Here is a 15653-nt window from a genome sequence, read left to right as displayed (position 1 = left end):
GAGTTTGTATGAATATAGAAGTAGAAGCTTCTCCTTGTTTTTAAACCCACAACCTGAAGATATTTTTGTGAACAATTAGCAGGAAATGGGAAGACAATTACATTATGTGTTTTTGTTGATTCAGGTATAGAGAAAATGAAGAACAGGTCTGACAGCCTTGCATGAATCAGTGATAGGACACAATACAATTAGGTGTTACCAAGTTGTCAAAAGGAAGTAAGTCAGGTTTTGTTGCATCAGCAAAGCTGTTGACCTCGATACTACTATGAAAATGTCAGTGCCACAGGAGGGAAAAAAGGAAATAGAATTACAATATGCCTTCTATTCCCTTTGTAGATAAGGGTAAAGAGGTGTACATTGGCAGAGATACTACTGCAAAAGCGGACTTGGCAGAGGTTTTATTTAGCATCTGTATCTTAGTATTTAAATTGTTTATTACTGTGAAATAGGACTTGTGGCCTTTACTTCTCTTTCCCTTCCCTCCCACTCTGTTAGGTATGAATAAATTGTCATTTGAGAAAAACATGTCTTCACGGAGTGGCTCAGTGCTCTGGTGTCTGAGGCATGTGATGACATCCATTAATTACATCATCACTGTATTTATCCCCTTAACAAGGCTACAAGTCAAGTTTGATCAGGGAAGGGCTATGCCACATCTGAGCCCTAAAAAACAAAATGCAACACTGACAAAAAAGCAGCTCTTGCTCTCAATAGTTGTTACCACAAGGAATCACCCAAACTGTGCTTCAGCAAGGGATTATGGCAATGGTTTGGGGGGTTATTTTCTATTTTGAAGCTTTTCCAAATCCCCATAGAACACCATTTTCCAAACATAGGATATATGGTTGGACTCAGTGATCCCGGGGGTCTCTTCCAACTGAAATGATACTGTGATTCTATGAAAGTCAGCTGAGAGCTCACACAAAGTGGTCAGGTTCTTGTCCCAGTGAGATCAGACAGCATACCAAATAGCTATAGCTACAGCCAGGATCACACCCCAAATGAAGTACAAATGTCGTCTTTGAACTCAAGCAAGGACAAATAACTGTACACTTATTGACTTATTTTCCAAAGTTGTAAGAAAATGTAGGGTAAGACTAGTAATGAAAGGAAACCGCTAAAACTCTAGGAGCATTTGTCTAAGTATTAAAATGCTAATAAACTCACAATAGCTTAAGTAAGCCATAGTTTTTCATGTCACTGCAGTTTCTTTGTTCACTTTCACGTATCTCTGATACCCTCACTACCTTCGAGTTCAATCCTCTGTGATCCATATCTAGAAAGTCTGCCTCCCAGATCCATATGTAAGTCAGGCATAGCGGCTGAAGTCAAATGATTTACAATAGAAAGCTCAGCACACCAGAGAGCAAAATTAGTGATTTATTTAATTTCCCCCCACCACACTCCCTTGGCATTTCTGAACACTTGTAGCATGATATCCAAAATGGCTCCAGCCAGCTGCTGTTCAGCGGTAATCCAGTTGCCTCAAGATGAGCTACACTGCCTTCAGCTTTGCATTTGATTTCACTCAGTAGTCAGATTATTGCCTCGTAAAGCAATATTCTGACACCATTATTGCTTAATTATAGCATGCAATATACAAGTATTTGGTAGTCATCGTCTCTCACATCTGCTATGCAATTTCATTGACCACTGCACATTAGTGGCTTATTTGAGTGATCAACAGATTCACTGCAGTTCTTTCTAGCGTGTCCAGTTGACTGGCAGAAACAAAAACTGCAGGTTGTAAACTAACAGTTAACATTGTGTGTAACTTCAAGAGAAATAATTTGCATGAAAGCAAAACAACAATTGTGTAGAAAAGAGGAAATGGACTGTGTTTGGTAGAATTAGTTTCTCCTGCAGCAGGAAGACCAGGGTCAGAGAACAAAAAACAGTAACAGGAGGGATAGAGTAGTAAGAAAGTGATCAAGTTAGCTCCTCAGGATTGACCCCATAGAGAAATGTCTATATTACACAAACAAACAATGGCAGAAAAAAATCAGCTTGCCATAGTTATCAAAACACTGAGCAGATGGATTATACTTCTGTGGCTTTAGCAGTATGTATCCTTATAGATCCTATGTTTAAAATCTGCACCTGATGAACAGGAAGGCATTTTAGTTGTGCAAGAACACGTATATTGTGCTCTTACTTAAGTCTTTGGATCCTATAGTTGTTCAAAGCCAAGCCAGGGTATTTTAGGGCTATATTCCTGAAAGTTGTGTGAATTCCCTGGATTCTGCCTGGGCTAGATAGACTTGATCATCAGTGGGCCTGATCAGAATAAGAAAGAGCTTTTTGGTACTTGATACATGAGAAATCCAAGAAGCCTTGTGCAAGCAACTCAACCACCTTTCACTATACCCACTTTGAAACTGTTTACCCTCATGCCTTTGAAATGGGGCACTAGCCAAAAACCGCTACAAGGAGCAGACCAGTCAAGCAAGTGAAACAGAGTCGGGAAGGCAGGCAGGCATGACAGTGTCGTTATGAAGTTGTGTTGGCAGTTAGGACAAGTTCATTTATAACAGGGTGATCAGCTCAGATGAGAGAGAGGAAAGAATGTGAATAATTAGCACTTATTTTTCCCAGACAGAAATTCTTTGGTGGTCCTTGTCTGCAAGAGCTAAAGGTTTTCAGCAGTCATTGTTTCTGCCTTTTGCTTAGGAAAATGGAACAGTGAAAAAGATCATTAGCCAGATGACACAGAATCTCCTGATGGCCCTCTCCACACGGAGCCAGTACCAGGAAATCAGAGAGAAATTCCGGCAACCTGTTACCGACAAAGGCACCATCCTCAAAACCAAGCCACAGTCAACTCAAAAGGACATTCTGAGTGTGTGCTGTGACCCTCTGATCTTGGCGCAGCAGCTGACCTATGTCGAACTGGTGAGACACTCATTTGTGTGAATTATTTCATTTTCCATTTACTAAATATTATTATACTCATCAATATGCATTTTGCTAAGGTTTCACTGAAAGCCTCCAGTGTTTTCATAAAAAAATACCAAGTAATTATTAATAACAAGACCGATTACGTACACCAATAGAAACACCTCAGTCATCTACACTGTAGGAACTTTAATAAGTTACCAAAATGTTGTCCTAACTTTGGCTTTTTGGATGTGTTTTTCACTGAACTTCCTGTTTGTCTGTACAATGACAATCTCTCATCTCTCCAAACACAGGAGAGGGTGAGCAACATTTACCCAGAGGATCTGATGCAGATTGTCAGCCACATGGACTCCCTGGATAACCACAAGGTACAATAAGGGCTACGGAGGGAAAAAGAAACAAAGAATAATGAGAGTAAAGAATCTCCATGATTCAAGTATACCCTGAGCAAGAAACTGTGACATTTTCTAATCTTCAATAAGCTCATGCCTTAAATAAATATCCAAAAAGACTTTATCAAGACACAAAAAGGAAGTTTATCCTTTGGTATGTTGACTTTATCACGATACAGGGTAGGATTAACATGTGGCCTGTTCTCTTGCAGTGCCGAGGTGATGTGACCAAAACCTATAATTTAGAGGCCTACGACAATTGGTTCAATTGTCTCAGCATGCTGGTGGCTACAGAGATTTGCCGGGTAGGTATTCATAGAAAACAAGATGTCAAAGGGATTCTGGCCTTAAGGACAAAGGCAGGCCATGGTCTAAGAGAGATTCAAACATTAGCAGCGCAGTCAAAGATAACAGCATTACTCAAGCATTAAATTATTTGCATGCCTATATGATTAAGAGTTCATGGCTATGTTGGGTTTGCACGTAATCTCTAGTTTTGTGTAGTCACACAGCAAAATGGAACTTGTGTGGTGTTTGAGTTTGGAGTTCTTTTGGATTTTTATTTTTTTTTATTTAATACATCCATAAATTCTCAAATATACTCATTGTTAAACACAGATTTACTAATAAACAGATGCCCTTCCACTGCATTTAGTTATCATTAGCACTGTCATATATTCATTTTTGTTGTAGAAAAATCAGGAACAAACTTCCTTCAGATGTCTGGAAAGAAAGTGGACTACTGGAGGGGTCATATAAGAAGCAAAGAAATAGGAGGTGTACTGCCCCAGAAACTTCTGATATATTGATCCAAATCTCTTAAGATTTCCTGCTCTCACAGACACTTATTACAAAAACACACCAAGATATATCTTTCAGAGCCGGCTGGTACGGCTAATACATTTAGTAAACCAGTCAAACAAAAGGTTTTAGTATACCAAGGGCTAAGCCAAGCTGTTGACTACTGAACCATTTTTCTTTAGATAGGACACAGAAACTGAAGGATTTAGCTAAGAGGGTTTTTTTTAAAAAAAAAAAAGAAAAAGAACTCCCTGGTGAAGTCGTCTGCAGGCACCACTCAGAACCCATTTTTGTATAAGCCAGACCAATCTTCTAAATGTAAATATGGGAAAGATTTTTAAGAATGAATGTAATCTAGGCAACAATACTAACTTTTCGAATTAAAGCAAGAGACAAATATTGATGGCTTTTAGCACTGTCTCCAAACTTTGTTTCTATATGTAAATTTCGCTTTGCCATTTATAAAAGAATCTGCAAAGCAGATATTCAGCATCACTTGCCAGATCCTTTGAGTGGGAATTTGTATATTTGGTCATCATCACTACCTGCTCTCAAGAGTTCATTTATAGAATCATAGAATAGTTGGGGTTGGAAGGGACCTTCAAAGGTCATCTAGACCAACCCCCCTGCAATGAGCAATTTCAGTGTATACACAGTAAAATGACAAAAATCAAGACATAGCAATTGTTCTTTCTCACATTGAGGTTACAAGCTGAACTGTCTCCAGTCTGTCTACCGCTTTCCCCGCCTTCTTTAGAGGTTTCATTTTTTTTGCATATATTCTTTCTGATAGCAGCTTCACATTATCTCCCTTTTCCAGTAACAGGAAATTGCTGAAAGTGTCCAGCTTGTTTATACAAGGTTCCCTAAGACATTGAACTTCATATATAAACAAAAATTTAGACTCTGCCACAACTAGACAAGTAATTGATGATAGCCCCAAATACGTCTGCTATTTCACTAAAAACTAATCTTAACAAAATACCCTCAAGGCCTATATCATCATAAGATTTAGCTGAATAAAGTCTTGAAATGTCTATTCAATCAGCTTGTTACAATGCCTTTGACTGAACATCCCATCCAAAATTCAGGCCATCCCTTCCCTCTTAAGATATCTTGGGTTTTTTCCCCAGGTTGTAAAGAAAAAGCAGCGTACAAGAATGGTGGAATTTTTCATTGATGTGGCAAGAGAATGCTTCAACATTGGAAACTTCAACTCCATGATGGCTATTATCTGTGAGTATCCTTAACACCGATGACAAAACGCACTCCATCTTAAAACCTGACTGGCAAGACTGTGCTCTGCTCTTGCCCTAAATTGGCTGACCACATCAACACACAGGCTTCTACAGGGACAGAATGTGCCAGTGGCAGATTAACGTGTGGGTGGGCAAGTGTTTCTGTGTGTCAAGCTGAACTGTTTACGTATCACCACTACATATTTTGGAAAACACAGTTATGTTAGCCCTGTATTTTTTCAACCTAGTAGTTTGTTTGTCTCCTCTCCCATTCAGCTGGCATGAACTTGAGCCCCGTGGCACGGCTAAAGAAAACTTGGTCCAAGGTCAAAACAGCCAAATTTGATGTTTTAGAGGTATGTATAAAGTTCAGATTTTATATAGAAATCCACCAAATAGTTTTGTCCAAACCTCTGCTGTGGAATTACTAAAAGATCAGAGAGACACCTCTGTCAGTGGTCACCAGCATATAAACATTAGGGAGAGAATTCCTGAATTTCAAACTTCCTACCTGCCTGCAAAGAAAAGTGGGTGCAAGTTTTCTTTAGGTTACCTCTTCTTTGCATTATTTTTTCCAATATAACAAGGTAATTGTCACTCAAGTGAATGCCATTTTGCTACCCTTAAAACTAACTAGAGTGCTCCATCTAGTGGAGATCGGAAAGAAAACAAAGATGATATTTTTTTTTCCCCAATAGTCATTTATCATTTCCTTTCAGTCTTCCATTAACGATTGAAACAAAACATAGATGTAAAGCTAGTACAGAACTCTCAAACAAGACAGAAATTAGAAAAACTCCAAACCAGACCTAATCAGTATAAGGTTCTCCATCTTGAAAGTTCAAAAGGCAGCCCAACAAATTCATAATGAATGAACTCTCTCATGGTTAGATTGAAGATTTTTTTTATTTAGGAAACATGTAGTACTTGACTGTGGGTTTTGTTGTTGTTTTTTTTTCCCCCCCATAAAAACAGCATCACATGGATCCATCCAGCAACTTTTGTAATTACCGCACAGCCCTGCAAGGAGCAGCACAGCGATCCCAGACTGCCAACAGCAATCGAGAGAAAATAGTTATCCCGGTGTTCAACCTGTTCATTAAAGATATCTATTTTCTGCACAAAATACATACGAACCGCTTGCCCAATGGGCAGATCAACTTCAAGGTAGGACTTTACTATTACAGAAACTGTAATGCTAGTTAAACATTGCACATTACAAACATTTGCCACTTTTTAACTTTTACCTCATTATATTACCAATTCTTTCAGCATTGCTGTGATGTAAGCATAAAACAAAATAATTACCTAGGAGAAATTATTTCACCAAATTTCTGTGAAAGCTAGCACTTGCAGTTGCTGTGTTTATATTACATACCCAGCAGATACAGAAGAGAATCCATAAAATTGCTTGGAATGTAATTGCCTTCAGTTAAAAGATTAGATTTAGAATATACTGGAATAGCAATTATTTTTCATGAAATGGGACAGATGTGCTGAAAAACGTAAAATTCACATAAGCAGAACTGATTGAAATGACATTAATTTGTTACCAAAACTAACACATAAAATGATTGAGAAGAAAATAAGAATTTCAGAGGCCAGTCCCTCAGCATTAAAAATTACTTAAGTAATATAAAAATAGTCTAATGTTAGTGAATTGGAATGTGAAATCTCTTCAAGAAACGTTGTACTCATGCAACATTTAAAATAAGGAAAGAACTTGAAATCAAGAAGTGTGAGAATTTTAGTGTACCACCTATGATGGCAGACAAAAATTTGCCAATCCTCAGCCCTACACCTGCCTTATGTTCAAAAGGGACTGGGGCAAGTGGAAGGCAATAAAGGATGGAAAGGAAGCTTTTCTGTAGCAGCAAGCTGTCATACCTGATCAAATTGTCATAGGTAACTACACCCTAAATCATCAGTGTTATCGGATGTAACCTCCTTGGGTTAGCCACCATGATCAGCAAATGATATTTAGAAGATCTTCAAGGGAGTTTCTTCAAGTTCTGGGTTCTCTCTCCCTGACTAATAAGCATACATATCCAAAAGGCCACAGCTTGTCAAAAATGCTTTTGCACATTTTTTGGTCATTATTAAGGCTGAGGAGGGCAACACACAGAATATACATAAATAATTATGCATTTCCCAAAATCCTAGGAAGGAAGGGCTATCTATAGTTTCTGTATGTTATTTTGATAGTTTCTTAAATTTAGGAAGTGCTTTATGAAAAAAATCAAATGTCACATTTCATTTAACTTGAAGGCTGGAAATGTAAAAAGTAAATAAAAGCAATTTCCTGACCAGTTCCACTTGCAGGCTCATTTAGAGATTATACACAGAAAGAAGGCCAATGGCACTTAATTATATATGAAGAAAAGGTTGATGATGTAAAGAATTGAATGCAGAAGACCAGGTGGTTAGCTGGGATCCACTGTTCTGAAATCAAGAGCCTAACATGTGAAGAACTAGGAGCAAGAGGGGGAGATGAAGGGAGCAGTAGAGAAGAAAGGATAACAAGGCAGAAGGCCAATAAAGGGATAATAAGAGAAGAAGCATGAATAAGAACAAGAATGAGAAGCTCCGAAATGGAAACAAAATAACTAATATTTGAAAGAACAAATGGTTTTAAAAGTATTCTTTTCATTACCTCATGCAGAAATTCTGGGAAATTTCAAGACAGATTAATGATTTCCTGACATGGAAGCAGGTTGAGTGTCCTTTTGAAAAAGACAAGAAGATCCAGAGCTATCTACTTACAGCACCCATTTATAGTGAAGAAGGTAAAATCCTTTATTGAACATTATAGTGAGTCTTCCTACTTGTTGAAATCCTAATAGAATATGCAGATTAAAAAAAATAACATGCAAAAAATATTTGATAAGTATGTATTATCAGTTCCGATTCGGATTCAAATATAATAAACTTCATTATGAAGTTTAAGTTACTCCTGCTATATCGTAACTCTTAATTTTTCCAATTAAATAACCCATGTATCTGATTGGTTGTATTTTATTTACTAGCTCTCTTCATTGCATCCTTTGAAAGTGAAGGTCCAGAAAACCACATGGAAAAAGACAGCTGGAAAACACTCAGGTAGGAGGCTTCTGCAGAACATGAGTCCTTTTGCAGACACACACAGGCACATGATCATCATCTTCCCTCCTCCTATTTGCATACCCAGCATAAGACCTTTTTGGAACAAATATAATTAATTTTTCTTCAAAATTCAAATCTGAAATAAAAATCAAGAGGGCTTGGATTTCGATACAGCTTTTTTCAGCCAGATCAGTTCAGGTTGCAAAATCACTGCTGGGACTATGAAAGCCAAGACAAAGTGTGTTCTCTATCAAATACAGGAAAAGAATCTACATTTGTAGCAGTTTTCAAACGTGCTTTTCTCAGTGGAACAAATATATGAAGATGCAAAGAAAGTGCTGTCATTTATCATACCTATGCTTTTAGAAGTCTTAGGAAAGGATTACATTTTACATGAATACTCTAATTTTCAGTCTACCCTTAAGGGAGAAAGTCTCAATGACTCCTTTCTCTTTGAAAGGGGGAAACACATCTTCCACGTACATGATGAGAGCAGTTAATTTAGATGACATTGCTTCTAATACTGGGGCCGAGGCAAAAAGAGAGGTCTAGATCCTTTGGAAGTCACATTAAATGTTTAGATTTAACATATCTGTACCGGCTAAAGAGTGAAGAAACCTACATGTCCTGAGCTGCAGTTGAGCTACATTATGAGTGTATTGTCCCAGAGGAGACACTGTTTCCCAGTGATCCCAGTGTTTCTTAGCAAGCCCACATAAGCTTTTGAATTATGACACCCATGCAAGGTACCTTACATTAAATCCAATGCTGTTCAGCAAGAAATAGTTTAGGATGGCAGAGGAACATATGCTATTTGCCCGAGAGCATCTTAAGGGCCTGAAGTAATGTTACAAAGGTTAAATTTTCATTTAAAGTCAGCATCTCGATTGGAATTCATAGATTTATTCTGGTTCATATTTTTTTTATTACTTCTTCTTCTTCTAGGACAACTCTGCTTAATAGAGCCTGAGATTTTTGGAACTGATCTGCAGACTTTGAAGCACATTGAGTGAACATGTTTTTACAACCTGAAAGACTTGGACTGAGCTAAGAAAGACCTCACTGGCTGAGGTCTGTTTTGTATATACAGTAACTTTTATGAAATACAATGTGGTAAATATTTCACATGTCAACCATAAGGCACTTACGTGAAGGGTTTGGGTTTTTTTATTTTAAATAAAAGGGCAGGGCCCTGTTCTCAGAGATGAAATGTATCATGGGAGATGGTATCCCTGGGGAGATCTTATTCTATCAGCATCCAAATTTTTATTGTTTTGTTACTTCCACCAAAACAAATATAAATTAAAACACACATCCCAGCTAAAGCCAGTGTTCAGGTTAAATACTCCATTAGACCAGTGTCCTACAGAACACTTAACATGTCTTTCTAGCTTTGAAATGAAGAATCTCCTTCAAATCGGAGATACCTTTTACATGTGTTAGGAATGGTTTGTAGAGTCAAGGCCTTAGACATCTGCAGTAAGCGTGTTCCTCTCCTACATCAGAAATAGTGCCTTACAAGGTACTGATATCATTTAGTGTACCTTCTATTATGCTGGACTGGAAGTAAAGAAAATAAAAATATGGATGTCTCAAAACCAGGTACAATGTACTTTTTAAACAAAAAGGAGAATATGGCACATGAAGTAGAGTATACCTGCCTGTAACATTGATGGTGCAGCAAACATATTTTTGTTACATGATTTAAAGAGATAAGACGGGGTAACTGCTGGGGGATGTGTGTTTGTGTGAGTATGTGTGCGTGCATGTGTGAAGTTGCACACATGTCTAAGTTTCAATACTTCTGGGAACAATCCTTTAAATTCTGACTGTCAGAATAGTTTGTGTTTTCCTTTATAAATATCAGGGATTTTTTGTTTTGTTTTAAGAGAAGGATGTCTAACCTAGATTATCTCTGTAAAACAGGCTCAATATGTTTTTTTGGAAACAGTTTTAGGAAAATAAAAATCATACATGAGCTAGAGAGAGGGAAGTAAACTCAGATGATGAATTTGAAGGCTAAAATTCCCAAAGAAGTTTAAGAAAAGTTCATCGCCACTGAACTGGGCATTTAATTCCCTTGTTTCCTTTGAAAATGGTAGTCTGCACTTACAGACAATTAGAACAAAGACCAATTTATAATATAAGCTTTTTCTAGTATTTTGTAAGCCACGATTATCTATCTGGGACAGAACCCATTGACACATCAGGAAAAACACCATAAAAAAAAATGGTCAAACCTTTGACCCCAGGTCAGTACCAAAATTAGAGATGATTTGTAAAGCCACTAGTACTTACCATTTCTAATTTCTCCTTTTACCCTGGAGTTTATACCCAATTTGGCTATCCAAATGAGCACCTGAGGAGTTTATGTTAAGATTCAAGGTATTAATTTCCAGGAAAAAAATCTGCAGTTCAAGACTTTCTCACCTGATCTCTGAATTGAGAAAGAAAAAAGGCTCAGATTAAAAACTATTTTGTTTAATGAACAGATTATTACTCATGAGTACCGACTGTCCTTTCAAGTAATTGTTCTCTGAAGGCTTGAGGGCTGCATATGTGTAAGGATAATGACTTGAGATAGATAATTAGATAATTTCTTTTTTAAAAGGACCCGCTCACAGTGGTTCACAGTGTTTGCAGCCTCCCTCAGAGAGCTTGTGGAAGCCCGCTGCACAAGCTTCTTTAAAAATTATCAACTCTAACTAGATGGGTTTTATCTTATTCTGCCTTCTGCTGAAGAAGGGGCAAGACTTGCTTGACCAAGGGTCTGGCTTATTCCAGTCCAGTAGACAATTCTCGCTGAGTGCCTACAACAAAGAGCTGTGCCACTGTTTCATACAGCATCTGCAATCACTGAGTAGAAATTATTTGCTGTATTGGCCCTGTATTACGGTGAAAAATTAAAGACCCTTCCCTCTCTCCCTCTTCCACTCCCCCCTTGACAATTACTTAAAATTGGAAGAGTAAGCTGGGGTAAGGAAGGGAGAGAAACCAAGATTTTGCTATTCCCATAGTGTTGACATCAAAGAGAAAAAAAAGCAAGTTATGCCATCAAGAAGGAAGTAGAATACAGGTAACAACAACAGCCCAGAAAAGGGGAAAGGATAATTCTTATGATCTGCTGCTATTTTTCCTGTGCTGAAGTACTGACCTCCAGCCCTGGATTAGAGTAAGAATATTTATACTGTATTATTACAGTGTTTTGCACTTTCAGAGATGTTCTAGCTAGTAACATTGTTGGACACTATAAGAGGGATTGTATATCAGCTTTGTTTATGTAATTGAAATTTCAAAGGGATGCTTAAAATTTAAGAAAAAAATATATATTTGAAATGCAATTTTAAACCACTTTCTGTAAATGTATAAAAAAAAAAAAGCTTTCACATGAATGTGCACTTCACTGGTCAATCAGTCCTAGTATATTACTTGAAATCAATGCAGTATCCACATTGGTTCCTTTTTATTTTTCCTCCCTCAGTTTGATACGTTCCTTAAATACTGTGTTTTGCTATACTGAGCTGAAATGCTAACTATAAAGCTGTACCATAAAGCAGGATATTCTGTGTTTGACTGGATGTGCTTGCATTAATAAAAGAAAAATTTGCTTCAACCAGGCTTAATGTTTTCCATGATTATTTTTCACTTGCAAACTGATCAAACCATAAACCAGCAGCTGAACAAGGTGAACCCCCTGTGGATGGCAACATAGTCGCAGTGAACCAACTGGTTACTTAAATTTAAGTTTGGATTAATGAAGATACATTATGAAATGTTTAAATACCTTCCAACAAAGGCGAGCGCAACGCTAGGCCAACAATATGCTGCCACTTCTACTGTGCTCTCTATAATAGTATTTTATGGATTTGATACATTGTCTCTGCTATGGAATATTTGCATTCTCTCAATGAAAACCATTAACAGTTCCACCACGTAAAAATTTTTTGTGTGTCCTAAGAACTGACTTTAGTGTTTTTACTCGCACATATTTGTCCTTTTAACGGGAAAGCACAGAAACATCTGCTGGCTGCAGCACACCGTGGGGTTTGCTGTAGCAAGATTCTGTTGACATTTCAACACAACCACAAGCCTTTCTCATGCCCTACTTGACAGAAGTAAAGCCACTTCTCCAAGGTCACACAGGGACTGGACAAGAACAGAGCTGTGAGGAGAATCCAGCTTTCCTAACGCGCTGCCCCAGCACCACCCACCTCTACCTCGTTTTTTTAAGGCTTGTATCCCTGAAAAAATGTCAGATCTTGCGAGTGCAGGAGCTCTGGAGGTCCCCTAAGCATTTTTAGTCTGTTGAAAAATCTCTGGGGAAATTGTTTTGGTAACCAGACATCCACAGACTCCCAGAGTAGAACAGTACTACTTTCAGTCATCATGGCTCATTAGAAAAGATAATGATGTTTACCAGCATTAAGAGGATCAAGCAGACAAGAGCCTTCCTGATGGCCAGTTCACACTCATAATTAATATGCATGTTACATCCTTGAAAACTCACTTCCAATTATGTCCCATCTAGTCATTAGGGTAAATTAGCTATTTGCACAGGCGTAAGAGTAAACAATAAAATTGCTTTTCAGGCACTTTACTGCCATTAGAGCACAACACAGTATGACAAACAGTAACTCAAAGCCAGTAAGATATCTTTAGTTACATTAGCAGCAGCTTGATTTATCAAGTTAATAGTTCCCAAGAAACAGCTTTCTTTTAGCAAAGAACTCACGTAAGAAAATTCAGCTGACAACTGATATTAGTACCTCTTTTGGAAAGAAATCAGTAATTCTTCTGAGGATGTGCAGACAGATCTTCCCCCTTCAGTCTGCAACATACATAATTCTATCAGGGCAACCACAGCTTCCCAACTAACCAGAAAAGCCTGCAAGACTGTCTCCTAAACCGTTAGTGTGTGCTGTCGAGGAAGCTTCTAGACCAGTGACATACAAAGACTGGCAATATTGGCTTCCAAATTCTTCCTCCCGTGGTTGTCCCTGGAAAGGCAGAGGTAACTGAGCACACTTTGCAGTTTCAGTACATCTCTGCAGGCCTCCGATAGAGGTTTCCCAGCACTGCAGAGGTTTGCCTTCCTCCACCACTCCCCAAGGGAGAGAAATATTTGGGAGTGTATTTCTGCAGTAATTTGGAGGTATAATCTAAAGTGTAACCATTTCTGTAACATTATTCCTAACAGTAAAGAATTGGAAAGTTTGTAGTATTTCCAATATTGTAAGCCATTTCTAACATTAGCAATTTGGTGGCTTCTTCATACTACGCATTCAGCTTGTGCACAAAAAATGGATGCAGTTGATCGGTGCAAAATAACTTTGGGATATTAGGTTACTTTTGTAATGAAATATTAAAACGCAATCAAGTTTGCTTCCAATATTTCTAAACTTATCTAGCTTCTTCAGATTAAGCAGGTACCTTTACCCTAAATGAATATAATTCTGATTGGAGGCAGAAGCCAAATGAGATCCAGTAGAATCTCATTACACAGATAGAAAGGTAATTCACATATTTTTAACCACCGTTACGTGAGCACACAAAGGCCCTTTCTGATTCTGGGGGGATATTAGATTCAAAGAATCTTGCTATCTATGTGTGTCCACAATGAAAGTTTAATTTTAAAGATGTTTAAATATTTAAACAACATCCGGTTGTTTACATTCAATACAAAGATGATATTACTAACAACACTCCACCTCCCCAAATATCTATTAAAAATAGAGATGTGAACTGCAACACATCATCAACTGCTGCAACAGAGCACTTGGGACTCAGCAAGCACAGCTGTAAATAATGTATTTGATTAAAGCCTTTAACACAGCACTAGCAGAATTTAATGAAACATCAAACTACTCATGTCTGTGGACATTATTATAGCTCAGTGCTGAAGACCTTGTCTCAATTAAAAAAAAAAAAAAAACAAACCACTCCTAAAATGCTTCAAATACATAAAATACAAACAACTAATGAATAAATCCACAAACAAATCCAATTTCTTTTCTAAAGCCTTTTATCTCATTTTGCTTCTCAGAAATTTCAGAAGAAAGCCTAAAAGTCACTTTGAAAAGATTTTAAAAACAAATGAACACAAAGAAACCAAACAAACACAAAGAAACCAAACAGCTACTCTATGCAGGCTGCACTTGCAGGCCAGAACACCATCCCAGCTGCTCCTCGATCACCACATGGCCCAGGACAGTGCACAACTCATACGCAGAGAGCAGCCTAAGCTTTGAACTGTCTCCAGGCTCCTTTCCAGATAGTACCTACGCACCAAGCAATCTCAAAGGTTTTGACTTTTTTTCATCAAACTACCCCTTTAATAGATAAAAAATGATCATTTCGCCCATGATGCGTAACAAAGGCAGAGAGAAGCCACATGTTCTTGCACATAGCTGCAGGAAACCTGGGTAAGAACTCAGGCTCTCCAGGGCCAAAGCCACCGCTGCACCCATTCACTTGTGTTTCCACAGCTTCTCTTCCTGTCTCCTCCACATTCATCCTGCCCTGAAATCACTTCTTGCAGGAGAAACTCCCTGCTCGCTTCAGAGCTGTGACTCTGCTGCCCAGGCACACCTGCCGCCACCTGCAGCAGAAGCCAGCCAGGCTGTGCACCAGATCTGTGAAGGCTGTTTTATAGCCTCTACATTAAATTTTATTTTACTCCAGATTTTTTTAAGGGCATTTTTAGCAGAAAGCTGAGACCACTTAGGTGCTAGCAAGGAGCATGTGTGGCCCTCACAGACACAGAAATACCAAATTAATTGGGAAAAAAAAAAAAAGTTGTTGGAATTTTTAGAATTAGAGACCACCAAAATTACAAATACACGGATCATTTTGAAGAGACTTTGGTAAGTTACTTGCACTGCAAATAGCAGAAATGGGCAAACATCCTCTTTTACACGCAACCCAGGTAAAGGTTGCAAAGAATTCCATCTATGGAATAAAATGATAAAGCCTTTAAGTAAGTTAACTTGCATCAGCCAGAGTGAAAGCTTTGAGAACATGCATCAGGAGACCTAAGTCACATAAGACAAAAAAGTCCTATAGCTACAAGGCAACCTTGAAACCTTGGGGTTAAAAATACTCCTTTTGAAAAACTCACCACACTACATAAAAACTTACAGCAGTTCAAATAAATTAATTAAACCACCACAAATTCCTTCTAGATGCTTTACTTGAAGTCTAGAGGAACTTATTTCACTTATCC

At 38.0% G+C, this 15653-nt stretch overlaps 1 protein-coding gene across 1 annotated transcript in view; it reads left to right on the top strand.

Annotated features, from left to right (window-relative positions):
- Positions 1-12049, top strand: part of RASGEF1A (RasGEF domain family member 1A) — a 28507-nt gene extending 16458 nt beyond the window's left edge. The window contains exons 5-13 of the mRNA XM_082053288.1: positions 2671-2892; positions 3192-3266; positions 3503-3595; positions 5225-5327; positions 5606-5685; positions 6305-6496; positions 7992-8115; positions 8356-8428; positions 9377-12049. Of these exons, the coding sequence (XP_081909414.1) occupies positions 2671-2892; positions 3192-3266; positions 3503-3595; positions 5225-5327; positions 5606-5685; positions 6305-6496; positions 7992-8115; positions 8356-8428; positions 9377-9401 (987 nt within the window). The 3' untranslated portion in view covers positions 9402-12049. The remainder of the gene's footprint in view (positions 1-2670; positions 2893-3191; positions 3267-3502; positions 3596-5224; positions 5328-5605; positions 5686-6304; positions 6497-7991; positions 8116-8355; positions 8429-9376) is intronic.
- The last annotated feature ends 3604 nt before the right edge of the window (positions 12050-15653 follow it).

The sequence above is a fragment of the Streptopelia decaocto genome, assembly GCF_964273445.1.
Source record: "Streptopelia decaocto genome assembly, chromosome: 5".
Lineage (NCBI taxonomy): Eukaryota > Metazoa > Chordata > Aves > Columbiformes > Columbidae > Streptopelia > Streptopelia decaocto.
The sequence above is the reverse complement of the archived record's forward strand: the minus strand, read 5'-3'. Positions and strand labels throughout refer to the sequence as shown.